Raw genomic sequence first — 22,104 nt, forward strand, 5'->3', positions numbered from 1 at the left:
CCAATTCATGCAAGTCCTGCTTCCTTGGGTGTTTTAGGCATAGGCAGAAGGACGGTAGGAGTCTCTTGATTCCTGTGTAAGAGAAAGGATAGAGCTGGAAGCTAGTCCTCCTGTGGGACATGGACTTAGGGATTCACCCTAGGGCAGCCAGGAAGCTCAGCAAATTAATTTACAGAAACTGTGTCCAAGGAACAAATGGGGGGGGGGGGCTGTAAGGATATCTACTGATGAAAAATAATCTGTTATAAGGGTAGACTATATGAACAGAACCTGGTCAAGTCCTAAATGCTTATATACTATGGATGTGAACCGGGCCATGCAGAATCTCAATCCCAGGTATGCCTCTGGCTTGCCAGAGCATAGGTAGCTGTGGTAGAAGAGAAAAAGCCAGTTTTAGATAATAAAACTTCTACTTTTTATGTTCCAAAAGATGTTAATTTTATCAGGTTGCATATATACCTTCACAAATCTTGAAAAATGAAATCTGAAATATTTATCACGCAGATGTGTAAAGAAGCTGACAGTTAAAGGCATGTTTTTATCCTGAATGGCTGGACTTCGGTTCAGTGGTATACGTTTTTCAGGGCCCCAGGCTCTGGCCTAGCTCAAAAACGTGCTCGCTCTACTGATTCAAACACCTGCAGACCAGTCTTGGTTCCCTAGAGATTCAACCTTGGGAGACTGGCTGTCACAGCTCCTACTTTCACTCCCTGATTTCACACAGCTAGAAACACTGAGATCCTGATTGGCTGTTGGTTGGTAGAGTGATGGCTAGAGTCCTGAAAAGATGGCCTCCTAGCTCACACGTCTCCTCTTTCATTCTCTAACTATTCCTTCACAATCATGTGAGAAAGAAGCTGCTGGCTCCATGCTCCTCAGTGCTTCAGCATGCCTTGTGCAGCATGGCATGGGAAAGGGCACTCCTAAAGAAACTGGTGAGAAACGACCAACTAAGAAGCTAACCAGAGATGCATAGGTAGCAAGCTTTATAAGTTTTAGATAAATTTTAGCTAACAACAGTGAGGTTATTTGTTTTGTGTGTCTGTTGCCTGAATTTGAGTGCTTTATGCTCAGCAACACTCTATTAATTAATAAATTGAAGTTTTATTTAAACGTGTGTTTAAATAAAACATTCATGAGTTGCATGTGGGTACAACCCAGAGACTAAAAAGTCTCTCAAAATAAAAGAACAGGAACCTTCCTTCTGCCTAAGGTTTGGAGTAGCTGTGATCAGTGCTCAAAATAGGAGTTGGGGGGCCCTGGTTCTGTTTATCAACTTGTCTATACATAAAGGATTTATTTTATAACCTGAATGTACTGGGTACAAAGTGGTCAACAGAAATATTAATTCATATCATGAATTTTAAATATGCATACGAAGGCAAGCAAATTGTTGTGGTTTCTTTATAACTTTTTTTTTGGAACAGGAGCAGTTAATACAGAATTAACTTCCTTTACTGAAAGCCAAGTAAATCCCACCAACACCAATTTTGTAAGTTATTATTTTGATGATATAAGATAAAATTAAGCATTGACAAACTGTTTCTTGCTTGACGCTAATATATTAACATTTCAACTGGATAATCATACATTCCAAAGGATCCACATCTATATTTGTTTCCATTGTTCTTACCATTCTTGAGACATATTTACTTTTCCAACTGAAATGCTGCATGCCAGTCTAAAAAGTTTAGAAACATTAAGTATTCCAGCTTATAAAATACTACATGAAACAAGTTCTGCATTAACAAGGCTGGCTGCTAGAATACACCATATAAAAGTAAGAGCTTAAAAGTCATTGCCTTGTACCATAGAAACTATCTGAAATCTATGAAATGAAGACAAAGCAGCCTTGCCAGACACAGTTATACTAAGCTGTTTCAAAAAGTCTACAACAGGGCTAAATAGGAGATCTTGCTTTTGTAGCTGATAGATGTCTGAATTCCTCAACTCTAATCAGTGCTTGTTTGATATTTGGCTTCAAAATGTGACGGCCAACCTGAAACCAAACATACTTCAATCAGTATATTTAAGAAAAGATAAAAAATATGAGAAGTTTTCCATATTACATTCATTTTCCATATTACAATGTACATTTAAAACATGCTTATCCATGTCCTAATCCCATGTGTTAAAATCTGTTCCTTATTCTGGCTAAGAGTTTACTGAGTGATTTCTAAACTTCTTTTTCTGCTTTCTCAGTCATAGTTCAGTTTCACATATTCAAACTGGCATGAGTTTTTTCCAAATGCATCCATCACTAAATGACCCATCTGCTTCTAAATAGTGGAAGCAACGGTATTGTGATGCCTCGCACCCAAATCTTACGTTCATTTGCCTCAAAGTCCCCACCAATTTCAAGCACAACTCAAGAGAAAGTGTGCCTAATCAGAAAGCTTAGGATCAGGTTCTGGAATCTTATTAGATAGCAGGTGAAAAGCACAGCATTGTTTGCCTTCACTCCTGGAAAAAGTGTGAAAATCCTCAGCTACTATCACCACATACCAGCATTGTTCCTGCTCACTGCTACAGTATTGTTCCTGCTACAGTGGTAGATCGCCTTCCTTCCTATTATATGTTAAAAGTTGATGGAGGAACAGGATGTCATTTATTTGCCAGCTCAGAGGAAAGTAGCTGCCAGGGTGATCAGGAAACACACTGTGGAATGGGTTCTGCATGCTAGAGCAATAGCCAAGTATCTCATGTCTTCACCAAAAGTGGAAAGATGCAACTGAGTGCAATTTAAAGGAGGTTTCCTAAGTGCAGCAATCAGACAACTGGAAGGGAAAGAGAAAACAATTGCCTGGAATGAGAGATTGATTGACAGGATGCTTCCCCCCTCTCTGATAGGCCAGTCAAGACCAGCCTTCAGGCTGACAGCTGGTTGCTGATAGGATTATTCAGAGGGAGTATGTGTGAGAGTCTGATAGGAACAGTCAGACAGGTTCCCCTCTGGAGTAAGGGAAAATGAATCTTTTGCCTTAACTGTAACATCATTGTTCTGAGGAAGAATTCCAAGTATAAGAGTCAGCACAAGCTGAAGCTTGTTTAGACAGCCATGAAAGAACTGGGAGTGTATGTTGGCAAGAGTGATAGGGCAGTGGATTGAGACTCCTTGTCAAACCAAAAGAAGGAGGGTTATATCTTCTTAGAAGATTAGTTCCTGCCCAGGTTCTAAAGGGGTTTGGCTCTAAGGAGGACCTTGGGTCCGTTGTGAAGGGAAAACAGCTTTAAACTAACTCCAGGAAACCTGAGTTGTCAAAGAAAACTCTGTGAAGAAACATTGTTGCTATAACTAACGAATTAAGCAAAATACTGCTCACTGTTAAGAACCAGGAACATAAGAAACTAGCTTCAAGGAAAATATCTTTGCCTATTACTCATGGTGTAATCTGTACTATTAAACAAATTCTATCTCAGCACTTTCATGCCCTGTCCACACTTATTCCATCCTGGCCTGTTCCATAAAGTTGTTGCTTCTGTTTGAACATTATACAGTCCTCCACCGCTTCCTGGGGGAAGCCCATGATCTCTAAGGTTCTCCTTTCAATTTCCATAAGGCTAATTTCCATTTCAGTTCTGGGTGAGAAAGAGAATCCTCCAAAGCCAAATGCCATGTTGACTAGATATTAAAGCTTCCTGGGCCAGAAAGGGCCAATGAGAATCACTAGGGCCCCCTCACTCTGAACCTTGTTGAGAAGACTGGCAGGTAATAGAGTGTGAAAAGGCATGCAGAAGACCTTGTGTCTTTCTCCTGCTGCTTGAGAGATTTTGAAGCGAGGTGGGAACCTGGGAACAGTGCAATTATGCAAGGATTTTCAAAGCGACATACCACCAATGTGAAGATTGTGGGATTCAGTCACCACTTCCCTGAGTCTATCTGCTGTCTGCTCAGTCAGTTGGCCTCTATGTTCAAGATGCCCTGGAGATGCTGAGCCTGAATGCTTGCAAGGTGTTTTTCTGCCCAATTAAGGAGTTGAGATGCCTTCCATCTGTGGGGTGCAAGATAACATTCCACCTTATCTGCTGATGTGCGCTTTTACTGTGACATCGCCTGTCTTAACTAGGAGGTACTTTCCAACTATTAGATGCTTGAAGACTAGCAGCACCAACCTGAATGCATGCAGCTCCAGCCAACTGATGCTGAAGTTCTGTTCACTTGCCATCAACTTCCCCTGAGCCAGCTGACCCAGGCAAAGAGCTCCTCAACCCAGAAAACTGGCATTTGTTGTTCAGAACCAGAGGAGCCAAAAAAAATATGCTGTTGCACCACCAAGTCAGGGTTCTGTGTGACTCTAGTAAGATCAATTTTGTGTGACCATGACATAGAATGTTTTGTTGGAAATGTAAGATAGTCCACAGAAGAGGACATGGATGGAAATGGGCCCACTGAACTATGTCTACCGTGGCTGAGGCCATGATGCCCAGAATTCTGGGGAAAAACCATAACATTTTTGCCTTCTTGGTTGCAGGTCTCTGAGCAACCTGGATTGCGCTGATCTGTTTCTCTCTGTAAGGAAAACTTCCCTTGAGAGGTAACAATCCTTGCTCCCAGATGGATAATGTCCTGAGTCAGGTTCAGATGGCTCTTAGGGACATTCCTCTAGGAAACCATGATGATGCAGAAAGTGCAAGGTCCTGCCTAGTTCCCATTGGTCTCTCTCCCTGGTCAGGGACTATATCCTCTTTGAACACCCTAGAGATGAAGACAGGCAATACTATGGTAGTACAAACCCTTGTAGGTAAAGCAAAAGAACTGTCTGGAAGTGGAGTGTATTGGAACATGCAGGCATGCTTGTCTGAGGTCCACTGAGGTCAAAAAGTAGCCTTGACGGAGAGCTGCTAGAATGGATCTGAAGGAATTAATTTGAAATTTTGTTTGACCACCATGTTGTTGACAGACTTCAAATCCAGACTGCTCTCCATTTATCTGATTGCTCTGGCACCAGGAAAAGGATAGAATAGACTTCCTTGAGGAGCTGATCCCGAAAAACTGGTTCTACAGATCCAATCTGCACAAGATGTGCTATGGCATGAGACATCAAGGGAGAACTGGGAGAATGGTCAGACGTGAAGGGAGGATGGCTTACAAACTCTATAATTAATCTGATGGAATGATTTTTGACCCATTTGTCCTGTGTGAAATGGTGCCAGACATGGCTGACCCACTGAAGCCATCCCCCTAATAATACAGTCAGTAGGAGCCAGACTTTTTGCTGAACTGACGATTGTCTGTTCTGGGTTGACTCGGGAGGGGGGGGACCTGCCAGCCAAGCCTTGTACTGTTCCAAGGTGGCCTGGAACATATGTTGTCCATGTTGTGTTTTCCCCAGGAGTGAAAGGGACTAAAGGAATTCTGTGATCTATTCCAAGTGCTTTTCTCTACCTGAAGAAGAGGAGCTAGATGACATAGCCTTCTTTATCTCCTCAGTCTGAACTAAAAGCTTTTCCAAAGCAGGATCCCCAAAAAGCTTCTAGACAAAGAATTTTTCTATGGACAGCCTGGACTTGCGAAGGAGGTTGACCTTTAAATATTTTAACTGCCTTTGGCCTAATGAACAAAAAAATAAATCTTTCTCTTTCTTTTTTTTGGCTTACAAGGAGCTAGTTAAGTGAGTCTTGCCTGGAGTAGTAGACTGGAGAAGATCCATCCTCTACTGTTCCTCTTAAGAATTAATTAGCATAAGCCCTTCCTTGGAGTGAGTAGGAGGCATTACCCAGAGAAAGATTACTTCCCCGCACTGGAAGAGAAGGAAGTATATTCATTGTTTCCTGAACTAAAATATACTGACTGAACCAGCAATGTTACTATGATTTGTAAAAGCAGGGTCAACGGAGCATTTGCTGCACATCTATGTCTCTTCCAGACTAGCTATAGAAAATAAAGACCTCATGTCCTTTCTTCAGTCAACTTAAAAGCAAATTTTCCTGCTCTTGAAGAATGACTATTCCTCTCATCAACACTATTTACATAAAAAGGACAGTATTTTTTAAAAGTCAGATACGTACTGTTGGGATTTCTGGACTGGAAAATGGAGAAGCGTCAGAGGATCTGTTCTCCTTATCAAATGAATCATTATCATTGCTGTGGGCTGCAAATTTCGCCTTAAGAGCTTCTGCTATTATAGCTGCTGGATCCCACTGTAATCTAGTTACTTTCTTTGTTTTGGGTAAAGGTGTACCTCCTGGTGACCTGGAGGACAATCAAAATGTTTCCAGTCTTTAATGCAATTATTTTCTGCTCCCGGTTATTAAGTACATACAATAGTGATAATTATCATGTTTAACTTCCAGCATTTTCTCTCCTAGAACTGTAGACAGTTGTCTGGCTTTCTGTGAATTGAGGTCAACATTATGTAAATATTATTCTGTAACTGTCTATAAAAACATTAAGGAATTCATTTTCCTTTAGCTAACAGTTTTAGCAACCTAAGGATCCTATTTTGATTTTTGTTTTGTTTTCACACCTTGAAGTTCTGCCTGCTCTCTCATGAGCAAGACTGCTGTATATGGCTTACAAGGACATACAAGGGCAGGTTTTAGAGGACAGCTGATTCTCTAGAGCAACCATTCAAAAAGCCATGACTCAAATTCTAATCAACCTCACTCCTTAATTGGAACAGACTTTGTGCCAGACAGAGCAAGAAACTTCCTCATATAGAAGTTATTAACCAGTTAAGTCAAATTGAACAGAAGTGGGAAGGGGCCTGGAAAAAGTTCCTCATAGAAATTGGGGAAGGCTCCTGAATTTTCTTTTTGGATCCCTGAAAACTGGATCTGAATTTCCTGGATTTTTGGCAGATGCACAGCCCTAAGGCCCTGTACTTTTAACAGACTTGCAGACCCCCTGGAATGTCCTCATGGGCCCCAGTTTGAAAAATGGTACCTTAAGCAGCATGGTGGTGTTAGAATACCATGAACCACCACTCCGGTCCTTGGCCACTCCAGGTAATTCTGCTGTATGTGGTCATCCTGATTTGTCAGTTCATATAATTTGTAAAATAAAGCTGACCAACTTTTTGTGTGGATCACAGAACTATAATTTGTGACAGAAATTACAGAGAATATATAACCGGATGATTTTTAAAGATTTCCCAACCACACCACAGGGAGTATAGCAATATATAGGAGAGCCAGTGTGGTGTAGATGTTAGAGGTTTGGACTATGATCTGGGAGACCCAGCTTCAAATCCCTGCTCTACCATGGAAGCTTGCTGAGGACCTTGGGCCAGTCACACTCCTAGCCTAACCTCACAAGGTTGTTGTGATGATAAAATGGAGAGGAGAATGTTGTAAACAGCTCTGTATCCCCACTGTGGAGAAAGTGGGATATAAATGAATAATAACATTGAATAATAACATTGAATAAGAACATTGGTAGCATGACCTTTTGTTGAAGATGAAACTTCAAAACCACCTTGGGGAGGCATAGGAGGCTAGGATGTAATATAACCCTTTGTGGGAAAAATTGAAAGAATGGGGGTGTCTGCCCTCAGCTCCCAATTCGCCTACCCTCCTAAGAGAAGTGATGGCTTTAAGAAAGGCTACTTTCCAATAAAGTAGGGCAATGTACCAAGGGCTCGAAAGGTGACAGTATCAATTGGGCTAGGACTAAAGATACGTTTTCTTAAAAAATTAAGATAAGTTTTCTTTAAAAAATATGTTTTCTTAAAAAATTGCTGCTGTATTGCTTGATGTGTGTTTTAAATATTTAAGTTCTATTGGTTTTTAAAGGTACATGTATTTTATATTTATTTGTGTTAACTGTAATCCGCCCTGAGCCTGCTGATGTGGGGAGGGCGGAATATAAATCGAATAAAATAAATAAATATAGCAGAAGATGGGGAAGGGGATAGGTAAAAGGTCAGTGGGTAGGTGGATTGGCAAGAGAAAAGCAAGTATGGAAAAATAAGGATATGAGAGTTGCCAGGAGGAGGAAAAGAGGAAATATGTGAGGAGGAAGAAAATATGTTGGGAGGGGGACAGAGGGGAAAGTGAGGTCCCCCCTGCCACAAGTCTTTGTAGATTCCCCACTATGCAACTGGGCCCAACCAGGCCCAGCATTTGGAACCATGAATAGCTTTCCCACTGAGAGCCTGACGGAGAGGAAGGAAAGCAGAAGGCAACGAGGCAGATAAACACAGGTTGACTGGTGGATGGGAACGAGAGAAGGAAGCAGGAAAAGATGAGAGGCTATAAGGGGTCCCCCACTTGTTTTATTCCAAAATGCATATATTGCTCAACTTACCTCTCAACAGCTCTTAATTTGACTTTATTTATATCCTTGAGAACATCTGTCATACTGGGAACAGCCTTAACCTTCTGATATCCAGCCCTATTTGCAATATCTTTGATCTTACTTGCAGCCCTACGTTGTTTTATAAGTTCAACTGCTGAAACATGGGAATCAAATTCAGATGGAAGTGGGGGCGGTGGTGGAATGACTGTGTTACAATAAGAAATGGGAACTGGTGTAGAAGTCATTGCCAACTGTGGAAAAGTGCTCCAGAGAGTATTTGATGAATTCGCAGTACCTGAACCTATTGAGAACAAATATTAGGAGATCACAGAACTGGACAATTCACATTAAAATGTGTAATAGAGATGAATCCTTGATCAAACACTTTGCTTATCTATGTAGTCTAGAATAGTAAAACATTAACAGGTAGATGATAATCCTGAATGAATCCTAGATAAAACAGTTTCGAACTGGCTCTAGCAAAGTATCAGAGATGCCCTGGGGAAATCTAGATTGGATTCAGATCCCTGCTCAGCCATAAAGAACACTGGGTGATTTTTTTAGGCTGTCCTTCAGCTTAGGTTACCACACAGCAATATTGTGAAGATAAAATGGAATCCTCTCACGCATGCCGCTCTGAGCTCTGTAGAGTTGCACAGAAATAAAACTACAGTAAATAAAGTAGATTTAATAACTATCTACAATATTTCAATCAAAGAAGTTCTCTTCAGGCCTTCTATAATTTAAGAAGTTATTACTTAACACATTTTCAAATTTCTTACTAAAATTTTAAAAATTAAGAACTTGCTTCCTGATTTAAAATAAAAGTTCTGGAAGGCTGAATTTTGAACAAAACATACAGTTCCCATATAGCTGCAAAGGTACAGTATAACTGTGTATAAAATACATGCAGCTCCACTTAGAAAATAAACATTCATATGTATTTTAACGGAGAAATTATTTTATGCATTCAAATAACAAGATCCAAAGAGCTGTGGAAGTATTCGGTGAAAGTTTGTATTGTTTTTCTTTAAACACCAAAGCCGCTTGCTGTTTCACAATCTAATTTTGAAGGGCACTCCATTTCAGTAGTTTGCTGTATGGAAAGATGGGAAAACACATGTCCAAACCTCTCTGGGACTGGTTGAACTAGTTAGTGTACTTCTTTGGATTTGAGCATATAAGCTCGAAACAAATAATAATCAAACTTGTATGGCAATGGTGGGCAGAAGGCCAATAGGATGTTAACAGTTACTCTCCAAGAAATTAAAGGTAGCTGTAATCACTTTCTTATCCTTCCCTTTAAACCTACCATAGCAGCTTCTCTCCTCTTTCTCTTTTGAACAAAGCAGGAGGTGGCACATATATGTGCCACACACCGCTTTGTTCTGGATGGGAAAACAACAGCACCAGCACTCTTCCCCCAAAACCTTTCCTCCTTCCCATGCACACAACTGCACCTTTGCTACAGACATGAAAGGAGCATGATTAGCGACTCTTTTCCTGCATCAGAGCTGCTACTTTTCTCCAGCTGTATTTTTCCACTGCAAGGCAAGTTACAATTTGGGATTGTGGTGGGGGCCTGCTTTGGGAGAACAACAGGTGAAAGGTTTCATCCTCTGAGCACTACATGCCTGCTCTAAGCTATGTAATTTTTCTACAAGCAGCCATTTTGTGACTGGTTCCTCTCACAAAACCATCATTTTGTAGTTCCAAAGCTCTTGAAAAAAATTATGCAGCACCCAGAAACTTAGTCTGCCTTCTCCTGTTCTATAGGTCTCATTGACACAATGCCATTGTTGCTTTCCTACAGTTGAACAGATCAGTAAATTAGGCATGTTAATTTTAAACAATTTGCTTTAAGTTAACACATAAACCCCAGACAGGATTAATAAGTAAAGAGACTAGCAAGACAGTTTTCTATACATTTTACTATGTAACTGAACATATAAGAGCAGGTCACAGACGCAGACTTACATGTCTGATCATTTCTTATCCCGTTCACTGAGACAATTGCAGCAATCTCTGCCCGAAGATGAGTTAACTCTTGCTCAAGTGCAGAAATTTTTTTTATTGCATCTTCATTCACAACTGTTGCTTTTGGTCTTTTTCCTTTTGAAGATGCTGGCAGAGGTATTGAAGATACAAACACAGGCACTGCTTGTTCATCAAATCTAAAAAATACCAATTTACAGCTTTGAAAATTACAGAAGTAATCACTCAAAAATTTAAGTGCATTATGATAGATATACATGAAATATATTCATTTGACTAGCACATGAACTTAAAATTATATGCCCTAATAAATATGTTCTCTCTCTTCATGTGTAGCATCATCAGTTCTAAAGTTTGCAGTATTTGTAAAGGAAAACCTGGTATTTAAAATTTATAGTTGACTCCAATATATAAGAGAAAACTTCCTAAAATATTTATTAACCGAAAATTCCATAGCCTAGCACAGCAAACATGTGGTTCAGTTGCACAATCTGGAGGCACTGAGGATCTCAACTGCCCCCCATGTCAAAACTTGAAGGACTGCAGCAGAGGCCAAAAATGGGAAGAGTTGTGGTATGATGGTGAAGGAATGGAGCTTAATCAGTTCCTAAGCCCTTTCATATCTTGGCAATGATGATGCATTACATCAGCAAAACAGGTGGTATAAGCCAGAACACTCCAACTGAAGTCAACAGAGAGCAAAAAAAAAATGTTCCTCCTGCTGAGCCTATACACAATGTAACACAATGTAGCACAAGCCTCTAGCAAATTCTGCAGCTAAGCACAGCACACAAACTAGAGTACATAAACCTCTGGAAGGTTTCCCAAGGATGACAGAGCATGCAGTAAGGGCTTTATCACTCTGTCCTCGTGTCAAGCAAACTGATATCCCATAAGTAAAGATTTGGTGATAGGTATATCAGTAAAATGGCACTTTGCACATAAAGGGAAATTTTTGCACAAACAGCTACTATTGATATATATATGAACATGATTCTTTCTTTTGGAAAATGTTACTGTGATAGCACATTCCCTGTAACAACATAGGTTCCCCATTACCCAAGATCATTCAAACAAGGACTTGTTTCAAAGTATATTTGCAAAAAAACCCACAAAACATTGCTAGGGAAGTCTCAAAAAGACATGGATTTTTAAAAAATGTTGAATGCTGGTTGTTTTTACCAAAAGTTTTATCTAATATCAATTAACTGGAACAAAGAGAGATCCAGGCAATTCCAGTTCAAATATAGGGGTTTGGTTCCTATGCAAAATTATTCTTCAGGAAACAAACCAGTTTTACTTGCCTAAATCTAGCAGGTGGTGTTCTATCATCATTTGCAATCCACAAGACATCAGCAAAAGAGGGTGTAGCAGAATGAACAATGTCATGTTGCCCTGAGTCCAAGGAATTCAAACACGAGCCCAGCTAAAGAAACAGAGAAAAACAGTCAAATGCCTAAAAATGTCAGTTTTTTAAAAAAAATGTAAATATAGAAAAGGTGTCTGTAAGTTTTAACATCATAAAAATGTACAGTATGTTCTTGCTTTGTGAACAATACCAAAAAAATACTTTACATTTCTCCTATATCCACCATCAATTACTTCTCCAGCTAAATTAACCCTAATTTTTTGAGAGTCAATGCAAAGAAAACAGCCTTTACAGAATTTGTTAAGGTGCTCCCTTTGGTAAATGCCTCCATCCAACAAGGATCCCATGGTAAAGAAACACTAATGTGGGGGGGGGGGGGAGTGATTTTTGCAGACTCCTAATTTGTCTCTCATGTTGTTCTCAAGACCATCTGCCCCACCCCTATCGCCCAGAGGCAGCATGGTGAAGAGTTACTATTGAGTTATGCATAACCTTACTCCTTTACATTTTGTGATTGGCTCTGCTTCCTGTAGCAGCTATTTTATGGCTGTGTCCACCACTGTGTCAGAATTCCAAAGGTGTCCACAGACTCAAAAAGGCTGGGGACCCCTTGAGTTACACTGTGTAATCTACCTTGAGTCTTGGTGCGAAAGGTGTATAAATAACATAAATAAAATAATTTTAAAAATTTTAAAGCTGTCAGACACGAGATAGCTCAAGTCTCTCATGACGTTCCCTTAGAGAATGGACCTTTAGTTCATCAAGGTAGGTACTGTCTACTCAGATTAGAAATGACTTGCCAAAGCTTCAGGTAGAGGTCTTTCACATCACCTTGTAACTGATCCTTTTAAATGGAGATGCCAAGGAGTGAACCTGGAACCTTGTGCATGCTCTACCATTGAGCTGTAGCCTGTCCCAAATACTTTCCAGGAATGGAGTAGTACATTGTTTGTTTCCTCAGTTTTGATACATTTTTTCAAAATCATATGTAGTAGAGTTCAAGCGACATTGTCTTAGTGGGTGCCTAATATTCATTTTCCTTAGTATTACATGCCATCAGGGTGGATAAAAATCAATGATTTTTTTAAAGAAATCAAAAAAATCGATTTTTTTAATTTAAATCGGATTTTTTTTTATTTAAATCGGATTTTTTAAAATAAAATGCTTTTTGAGGAAAGTATATTACCATCCAAAGGTTATTCCATCATGAAATAAAGATTAGTTTTTAATTATGTAAAATAAGGCTGTATATGTTTAATTTTTTTGGTAAATAAATTCCATTAATCCATTCACAATGTCATGCTCTTCCAGAGGTTTTTGTAAGATTATTGGGCAGTTTCTCTGCCTACAAGATATTATCACAGATGCTTGGTTTTGCAGTTCTCAAAACTGAATTTGTGTCAGCTCAGCAGAGATCACATGCCTCTTCTTCACAGCAAAAATGTTATAACATGAACAGAATTGAGAAAAAGACCTTAATCCTATTGTTCTACAAACCTATGAAGACAGAATCAACTGCTCTAGTGCTAAGTTTCAAGAAGTTCAGTGAATAGAAACAATATTTTTCTGATTGTTTGGAGTGGAATAGATCTGCACAAGAAGAAACTAAGTGTGAGGAGGGAGGGGCAAGCAGTACAAAATGAAAGTGAAACTTTTTGAGCACAATACTGCACAATCTTTGGATCTTTTGTGTGTATGACCTGAGGTTTATCACATTCTTTCCTTGGAGGAAAAAACCTATAATGGCAGCAGGCCGTAAAAGAGACCCAGTTTGGGACTACTTTAATGAAGTTCCTTTATCTATCGGTAAGGCAGGCATCTACTTGCATATTAAAGTTATACCAGCAAGAATTAGTCTTTATGTAGAAAACTATGATTTAAATCAAGCCTTAATGACTAGTGATTTAAATCGTGATTTAAATCGTGATTTAAGTCAGTTTGATTTAAATCAAATCCACCCTGCATGCCATACAAAACAAAATGCAGCAATAAGAGGTCGGACTTTACGAGTCAAATTAGACAAGATATTAGTAGTGGATTTTGCAATAATTCTCACACCTGAAAGTGAGCCCTTGGACAAGGCGCTAAGGATAGAATTCTTCCCAATCTGCGAACAAAACTTCGAGTAGATCCATATTTCTTTGTCTCCCAAAGCCAAGACAACTAAGAAAAAAGAAGATCTTTCAACTTTAAATATAAATAGGGCTGTCAGCCAGTTAAAACATTTTAGTTCATTATGGGTTTACCTTTTAATTAATTAAATTGATATAAATGTACATACAACAAATGGAACAACAGAGATGCCTTTTAACTTTATATTTTGTTTTCAAGCAAACCTGAAATGCAGAAAAAATAACATTAACAAGAGAAGATTTCTCCAGGTATTTAAGGAAGCATAAGGTAGCTCATCAGCTCAGAAACTAAACTAACCAAGATTACTAACTTGGTTAGTAATTGGATGGGAGATCACCAAGGAAGACCAGGGTCAGTATGTAGAGGCAGGCAACGGCAAACCATCTCTGTTAACCACTTGTCTTGAAAACCCCAGCAGGTATTGCTATAAGTCAGCTGCGAATTGACAGCACTTACCACCACCATCAAAGTAGCTTACAATTCAATAAACAAAATTACAATTTCTTATTAGAAGGGAAGGCCATTTTAATTTTATTTTAATTTCCTATTAATAAGTAACATACCCAGAACCAAAATGTGTTTTTTGACAACGGAGAAATATGAGAAGGACCACTTCCTAGCCACTAGGAGGTGATAGGATAAAGTTTCTGCTGATTATATGGCATGGATTCAGATTAGCATCTCTCCTGTTCCTCAGAAACAGGATTTCAGACAGCATTGCAGGCTGTTGCATGAGGGAGAGACAAAAAAGTCACACTCCACAAACAGAGATCTGCAGAAACACATGTCTGAATTCAAGCCATTGTCTTTTTCTTAGAGATTTCTAGGTTTGGAACCCATACCTTGCTTCTACTCTCACTCCTTTCTATCAGTTTTGGAAATGGTCTTCCACTGCAGAGGACACACCTCTGGCATTAGGCACTTTTTAGGTCATTGAAAGATAAATTTCTGATGTGGGTGAAAGTACTAGAGGAATCCATGTTCAGTATCAGAGGATCCTCCACAATCAGCAATGCATGTACAAGCAGAAGCAACATATAGGATCCAAGCAATAATATTCACAATTTGTTACAAGTAGTGTGCTATAGAAACATTCTACCGGGTTTACAACTGCAGCATCATTACCACTCAGGTGGGCTCTATCATCCTACTAAATGGGCTTCAGTTAAAACACTCCAAAGTATTTTGCCTGTCTCTTACCTACTAGCATGGACTGCATTAAACATATTTTATTACCCTCCTCTGCCTAGGGCCATGACATTTCCCCCCATTCTCTGACCTTTCTTTGAACACATTATAGGACAGCCATTAACCAATTTTAGAACGGTAACACAGCGTTAATTGCACTTTGAGGAAGGAATGAGGATAGAATTATAGAAAAGCAATAGAATTTTAGCTGCTTGTGGAGAAACATATTTATGGAAAAATCACAAGATAAAACATTCAAACATGTAAAGGTGAAGAGAATGGCAGTAGTAAACCGCAGGAATCTCAAGCTACGGTAGAGCAAAGAAAGTGCTATGGAACAAAGAATGTTGCAGACACCGTGGTCAAAGCTTTCAGACTTTAGGAACACTACTTAGAGCAAGAGGAAAATGTTGATACCCTCACCAAATAGCTTCTTGAGATGGCACATAACTGTTGGAAGTGTACAGAAGAAAAAGTATTTAAAGGATGATGAAATCCAACCATGTGAGCAATACGATAAAGACAAACTTCGCATCTTTGTAAGACCTGCCAAAATAACAAAGCAGTCACCAAAAAGAATCACACTATCAACCTAAACCTTCTAATGTGTTTTTCCCCCCAAGCTGAACTTGAACAGCTCTCTCAGCTAAAGCTAACACTGGTCAAGTGGCAGAAGTAACCCAGTTACAAAACTGTTTCATTATGACACTAACCTACTAGATCTACATTATTTATTGCACTATAACCTGTCCCTTCCTTAAGCAGCTCAAAACATTAATCAAAACACAGGGTTGGATTCAAACTCAAATGAGCAGGAGTTCATGGCAATGACTATCCCCTGTCTTCTGCTTCTTGCGGCAGTCCCCTGCCCCCATTAAATAAAGCCACTGCTCAGAGTTGGAGGAACCTTGAAAATAATGTCATGATATGGGAGGGGCAGTGCAGCAAGGACTGGGCAAGTCATGCCTCACTTGCCCTTACATGATCTCAGGCTGTTCTCAGAGCTTGCTCAGTTGCCTCAAAGAGAGAGAAAAGGTAAATTCCACCCAATTCTTCTCCTGCTGCAGGCCCCCTACATATCATATTGTATACTGTTCTCAAAACTCCTCCTGATCTTCAGCTTTATGGGGAAAGAGGCAAGACTGAATTCCGGGGCACAGTTTTTAAGTGAGATTTTTTCTATTTATTTATCTCATTTATATCCTGCGTTTCTCCTCAGTGTGGACCTAAAGCTGCTTGCATACTTCTCCTCTCCTCTATTTTGTTCTCCTTTGAAGTACGTTAGGCTGAGAGTGTGCCACTGACCCAAGATTGCTGAGCAAACTTTCATGGCAGAACAGGGAACTGAACCTAGGTCTCCCAGATTCTAGTTTGATATTCTAACCACTACACAATGCAGGCTTTCTCTTTATAGTACAAGGCAAGAAATACCAGCTTTAAAATGAAGGCATTAGATATACCTATATAGGCCTGGCTAGGGATGTGTGCTTTGGGTTTGGGATCCGGGTTTTTAACCCAGATCAGGTCCAAATGATGGTTGTTGGGGGTTTTCCGGGCTGTATTGCCGTGGTCTTGGCCAAGACCACGGCAATACAGCCCGGAAAACCCCCAACAACCATCGTTCTCCGGCCGTGAAAGCCTTCGACAATACACAGGTCCAAATGTTTTGGCATTCCCGAATCAGCCTCAGCATTGCTGAAACGATTCAGAAATGCCGAAGCAAAGTTTACAAAAGCACTTCAGAATGCGTCGCTAAGCTCTGGGTAGTGCAGAAGCTGTCTTTCCCTTGCCATTCCTAAAGAATGGCAAGAGGAAACAGTGCTTCCTGTGGTTTTTTGTGCCTTTTTCAGGCGATGGGAAGAGTGATGAGGGGTTGGAGAGGCAGGAGGGGGAGGAGGGAGTGGATCAGGGAAGGGAGGGGGGCTGTGAGGGAGTGGCCAGTTCCTGCAGCAGCAGCGCTCCTTCTCTGGGGATTCTCTGGGAGGAAAGTGGTTTTTTTTAATGCTACAGGGAAAAACTAGGAGGGATTTCTAGGAGGCTGTGGGTGGAATTTGCAAGCAAAATGCACCAAATTTGCAAGGGACCTATTCCTACCTGTCCTCTCAAGATGCCCCAAGTTTCAGGGAGATTGGACTTTGGGGGATCATGTTATGGCCCCCCAAAGAAGGTGCCCCTATTCACTTCCATTCTCCATTTCCAATCTATGGGGGAAACTAGGGGGGGGTTTCTAGGTGGCTGGGGGTGGGATTTTGCAAGCAAAATGCACCTGGACCTGACAACTGCCGGACCTGACTGACTGCACCTGGAGGAGACTTTTTTTTCTCTTTGTGAGGAGGGGGTTGTCTTAGTGAGTTGAGGGAAGGGGAAATTGTTATTAGTTTGCATTTTAAATTTGTTTAATTTTTGCTGCTTGCTTGCAGAATAGTTTTGCTGTATGAGGATGCGTTGTTTGGCTTTCTTTGGCTTGTTTTGGGGGTGTTGTGTGGGGTGTGTGCTTTGCTTGGCTTTCACTTATTGTTAGTTTTCTGAGAGTTCTGAGAGTATTTCTGAGCCTGAAGTCAGCGGAGTCCCTCTTTTGCAGCTATGCTCGGCGAATGCCACTTGTGGCTGGGTGCTTAGTTACATTATGTTCTGTGGTATTTCCTCACTGGCTGAACTCAATGCCTGGCTGCAGTGAATGACACTGGTTTTGCTGGGCTAAATTGCAAGAGTGGTCCTTGGTTCAGTTTGGTTTGGGTGGAATGGATGTGATTCTCTGGTGTGAAGTTGTTCCCCTTCCATCAGTTGGTTATGGAGGGGACCTTCAGTTTACTTCTAGTTGCAAGAGTTCCCTTGCTTCATATGGTTTTGTGTATTTTGTATTGCTGTTTATTTGTTTAACTATATGCTGTATTTTAATATCAATGTAATGTAAATGCAACATTAATGCTGTTACCCGCCTTGACCCCACTTGTGGGGAGGGTGTGCAAGAAATCTAATAAATAAAATTTGTTTAAATTAATTTTTTATTAGTGTGATTCTCTGATCCGATGTGAAGGTTGGTCCTCATAGGGAACAATGGAGAGTGGCTGGCGAGCCTGCTCTGGGGGTGTAGAGGGTTTGGGGGGCATGTATGTTTGGTTGTGTGGGCTTTCCCAGGGATGAGCTTGCATTCAGGAGCTTGCCTCGGCTGTGGCATCCTTGCCCTGTGCATCAGTAAACCCGATTTGGGAAACCCGAATCTTTTTTTGGTGCACACCCCTAGGCCTGGAAGGCAAAAAGTCGTCACTCATTCATTTATCATCAGATGAACATGAATGCAAACAAAATTAGACAACCATTTATGCACAAGAGTAATCTTGCATTCATAGAACACTGGACTGCAGCCAAACATTTTCAAATAAGTAAGATCTTAGCAATATAGTATGGCCAGTGATTGTTGTTAAACTGGTTATGGCCCTTATCCTGTTTCAATACAAATATTAATGAAACATCTTCCAATCCTCCACCTTATTCAGTCCAATAGTATTTGCTTACCAATTCAGGAGGCACACCATAATACTCCAGCAGTTGTCTTAAGAGATTCAGTAGCAAAGACATTTACAAAACATGTATTAATTCAAATGTCAAAATAATTTAGTAAACGTCTGCCACAGCTGCAAAAAAGAAAAGAAATAGTTCACATTTAGAGTGAAAATATAAACTCAGTTTAAAATGAAAACAGCAACTTTTATAAACATGCTGAAAGAGGCTTAATTTCTAAAAGAACTAATGAAGACCACCTGCTAATTTAGAAATAACAATGATGGGGGTGGGGAGTGGGACCAGGAGCTTCTATCTCCATCCATATTATTTTGCACTCATAACCATTTCCATTCTGTCTTCCAGTCTTTAAAATTTACAGTGATTTCACTGTTAGTGTTATTATATCGCTGTCATCAATACTTCACCTAAAAAACAAACAGTATTTGCCAGTCACCTTCTGTCTCAAACAACTCAGCATACAATGAAGACCATAGCAATAATATATATGACAGTCATAATAATTTCAGAGATAATGTAGATTAATCAGTTTGAATACTATAAAGCAATACATAAAATCTATATAAAATATATAAAATATATATCCAAAATGTATATAAAATCTATATAAAATGTATATCCTGGAAAAAGAATTGGAAGGAAGGCATTCACAATGGGTCATGGTTTCCTGAATTTGTGGTTTTCATTTTTATATTTTTGTAAATTTCTGTCACTCTGGACTATAGATTGGTCATTTCACTTGTACAATGAATAGTGCATTTTTTTCTGAACAGAAATGTTTTGCCTCAAGCTGTGGGCTGTTTTCTCTAACTTCTAAATATTACAGGGTGGTGGTCGTATTCAGAACTTTAGAGTAACAATGGGGGAGGGGGGATTCAGGATTTTAGGTAGTTATCAAGCACAAAGATCACATTAAATGTGTGGCCAAGATTTGTATATCTTATGCATATATCATAAAGACACCAATATCTCACTATGGCTGTGCAATCTGGCTTTCTCAGCCAGCTTTTATAGCCAGATTTATGCCAATTCCAGTTCAATTAGAGAATCCCAGATCCAGTCTGGGAAGCTGGATCAAGATGACCACACCAATCCAAGTTAATCCAGTAAACACAGCTTCTGCCTCCTGTCTGAGTGTTTCCCAAGCTTCTCTCATTTTTCCCCAAGACAGGAGGGGGGGAGTAAGGCAGGGTGGGGGGCCTGTGTGGCCAGTCCATTCAGGAGCTCTCCTTGTCCAGCCAGTGGGATTTCTAGATAAGTATAAAATCTTTTTCAAACTGCCTGCAAGGAGTTAAAAAAACAGGCTTGGCTCAGAGCAGTCTCCATTTTGTGTGGTCTGGTTTTGGAGAGAGAGAATGTGTGCTGCTAGCTCTCTGGTCTGCTCTTTGCCTTTGAGATTTATCTACCCACCACCCACTAGAGGATTTGCTGCCTGCCTACTGCTGCCTGGAGGAAGAGACTGGAATGCACCATCTTCTGCAAACATTCCTGGAGGCTTGTTGGAGTTGGAGGAAGAGACCTGCACTGCCTGCTGGATGAATATTACCTGGTTTGGAAGTCATAAATTCACTGGGTTTTCCAGTCTTTTGAGGGGGGGAAGGGATTGGCCGGGTGTCTAGGATGGATAGGGGGGGGGGAGAGGAACAAGTTTTTTCTTACTCTTTACCTTTTTAAAACTGTTCTTGCTGTTGTGGGGGATGCTTTGGCTTTTGCTAAATTGTTTGAATGTTGCTGTTAGTTGCTGTTCATTTATCTGCTGACTGTTCTTCAAGGGGAAAGGGTCTTTTTCTCATGTTGCTGTTGGTTTAAAGGCAACAGAGAGTAACTGCTGCCTGCTATTTTCAAGAGATTTACTGTTCTTTTGTGTGGATAAATAGCTTTTCTCCTGTTTTTTTGTTGCAGATCCCTACACCCCTTACAGATACAAATTATTTGTATACTTCTGTGATTTTCTGTTGTATCTGCTTACCTTGCTTCAATTCTACTTTACCTATCTAATAATATATGGGAGTGGCTCTCTGAATGCACAGGTTATTGTATTGATTACTTACTTAAACTGGCCTCTCTTTGATGGGATCTTTGATCAGAGGGCACAGAAACTTCCAAGACTAACGGTCGTGTGATTTGTATTATACGCCCCACTCACAATATAACAGAATTCTTCGAGCATCTTTTCACCGTCCTGACCCTACTGTCAGCCTTGTACTAAACAACCAGCCTGATTAAGAATTCTGTGGGGCCGAACAGTTGGCTCTTTTACGACACCTGAGGGCAGTCCTAATTTTAAAGAGTTCTTCCACTACTTTGGCTTTGGATACACGCCCGTTCTCTCATCCTGCCTGCAGTGAATGCTAGTCGATTCAGCAACAGCGTTCCGCCACCCACCCGATTATGCGCGCCACCGGGAGCACTTGGGAAAGGAGAGAAACGCGTGAATTCTCGACGCCCCAGCCCCAACTGTCGGGCAGACATCAGAAGACCCCAGAAGGGCACAAGCCTCTTCCTCCCGCGCGCTCTCCCCTTCTGCCGCCGCCGCCGCCGCCAACAGCGAGCGCGGGACCTTACGAACAGAACAGACGCCCACAACCACACTCACTCACTCACCTCGCGGACCTGGAGGACAGGGGCCAGCGGCAGCGCGTGGCGACAAACCCCACCAACGGCGCAAGTTTCAGTCAAATTCTAGCACTCTTTCACTTCATTGGAGAAGCTGGGAGGACGGCTGCGCACGCCTTAGCCAACCCGAAGCACGGTGGGCGTGGCTTGTGCCTGGGGGATTGTCGGGGAGCGGGGCTCAGACAATCCTGCAGCTAAAAAACGATTCCTTCCGTCCTACTTTTGAGTGCTAAGACCGCAAGGAGAAACGGTTCGGCAGACGTGGAAAAAGCAGTGAAAACGACTGTATTATTGGCAACGAAAGGCCTTTAATTTTCATATGGCTATTCTATAAAGGGAGACGTGCTAGTCTACTGTAGCCTTCATGAGTCTCGGCTGACTTCAAATGCGAGAGAAAGGAAGATCATTCACCAAGCCTCATACTGGAATAAGCGTTACCAGGCTCTAAAGGTTGTCACAGTTCCTTGTACAGGAACATACTGTGTAGAGGTTTTAGGTGGGCAGCCCTCTTGGGCTGGAGAAGAAGAGCGAGATTCAGGTCCAGTAGCACCTTTAGAGACTGTCATTTCTAAGGTCTGAACATTTGAGAGTCAAAGTTCCCTTCCATGAATCTGACAAAAGGAGCGTTGATTCTCAAAACAATTTGTTTTGATATGTTTTAATAATGTTTTTGTTTTAAACTGTTGTTAAACCGCCCTGAGCCCATCTGACGGGGAGGGCGGTCTAGAAATGTGATAAATCAATAAAATAAATACCCTGGTCTCTAAGGTGCTACTGGACCAAGTAGCGTGTAGTGGTTAGGGTTTGGACTAAGATATGGGGGAGACCGGTTCAAATCTGCAATGAAAGGTTGCTGGGTGGCGCTGGGGCAGTCACACACTCAGCCTAACTTACATTACAGGGTTGCTGCAATAATAAAATGAGACACGATGTAAACCACTGAGGAGAAAGGCAGGATATAAATGGAGTAAATAGCCGCATGTAGGCCAAGCGGTGACCTCACCGTAACACATTCCCCCCTTTCTGAAAGAAACTTGGTTTT

At 40.8% G+C, this 22,104-nt stretch overlaps 1 protein-coding gene across 1 annotated transcript; it reads right to left on the reverse strand.

The window, feature by feature from the left end:
- Positions 1–1,480: 1,480 nt before the first annotated feature.
- On the reverse strand, positions 1,481–21,152 carry MTFR2 (mitochondrial fission regulator 2). The gene is made up of 9 exons (XM_054992755.1): positions 21,051–21,152; positions 18,441–18,559; positions 15,348–15,470; positions 13,662–13,766; positions 11,539–11,660; positions 10,217–10,413; positions 8,249–8,540; positions 6,010–6,193; positions 1,481–1,999 (listed from the first exon to the last, which is right to left on the reverse strand). Exons 2-9 carry the CDS (start codon positions 18,501–18,503, stop codon positions 1,901–1,903), a joined length of 1,185 nt encoding a protein of 394 aa, XP_054848730.1. The 5' UTR covers positions 18,504–18,559; positions 21,051–21,152; the 3' UTR covers positions 1,481–1,900.
- Between the last annotated feature and the right edge of the window lie 952 nt (positions 21,153–22,104).

This window comes from Eublepharis macularius, chromosome 1, assembly GCF_028583425.1.
Source record: "Eublepharis macularius isolate TG4126 chromosome 1, MPM_Emac_v1.0, whole genome shotgun sequence".
Taxonomy (NCBI): Eukaryota; Metazoa; Chordata; class Lepidosauria; order Squamata; family Eublepharidae; genus Eublepharis; species Eublepharis macularius.

Bases quoted from the DNA above. Each gene is read 5' to 3' on its own strand.
- MTFR2 (XM_054992755.1), bottom strand. From the start codon at position 18,503: ATGTCTTTGCTACTGAATCTCTTAAGACAACTGCTGGAGTATTATGGT. The intron at 15,471-18,440 runs GTAAGCAAATAC...TTATTTTGGCAG, and splicing joins ATGGTGTGCCTCCTGAATTG to GTCTTACAAAGATGCGAAGT. The intron at 11,661-13,661 runs GTGTGAGAATTA...CTGTTTCTTTAG, and splicing joins GTCCAAGGGCTCACTTTCAG to CTGGGCTCGTGTTTGAATTC.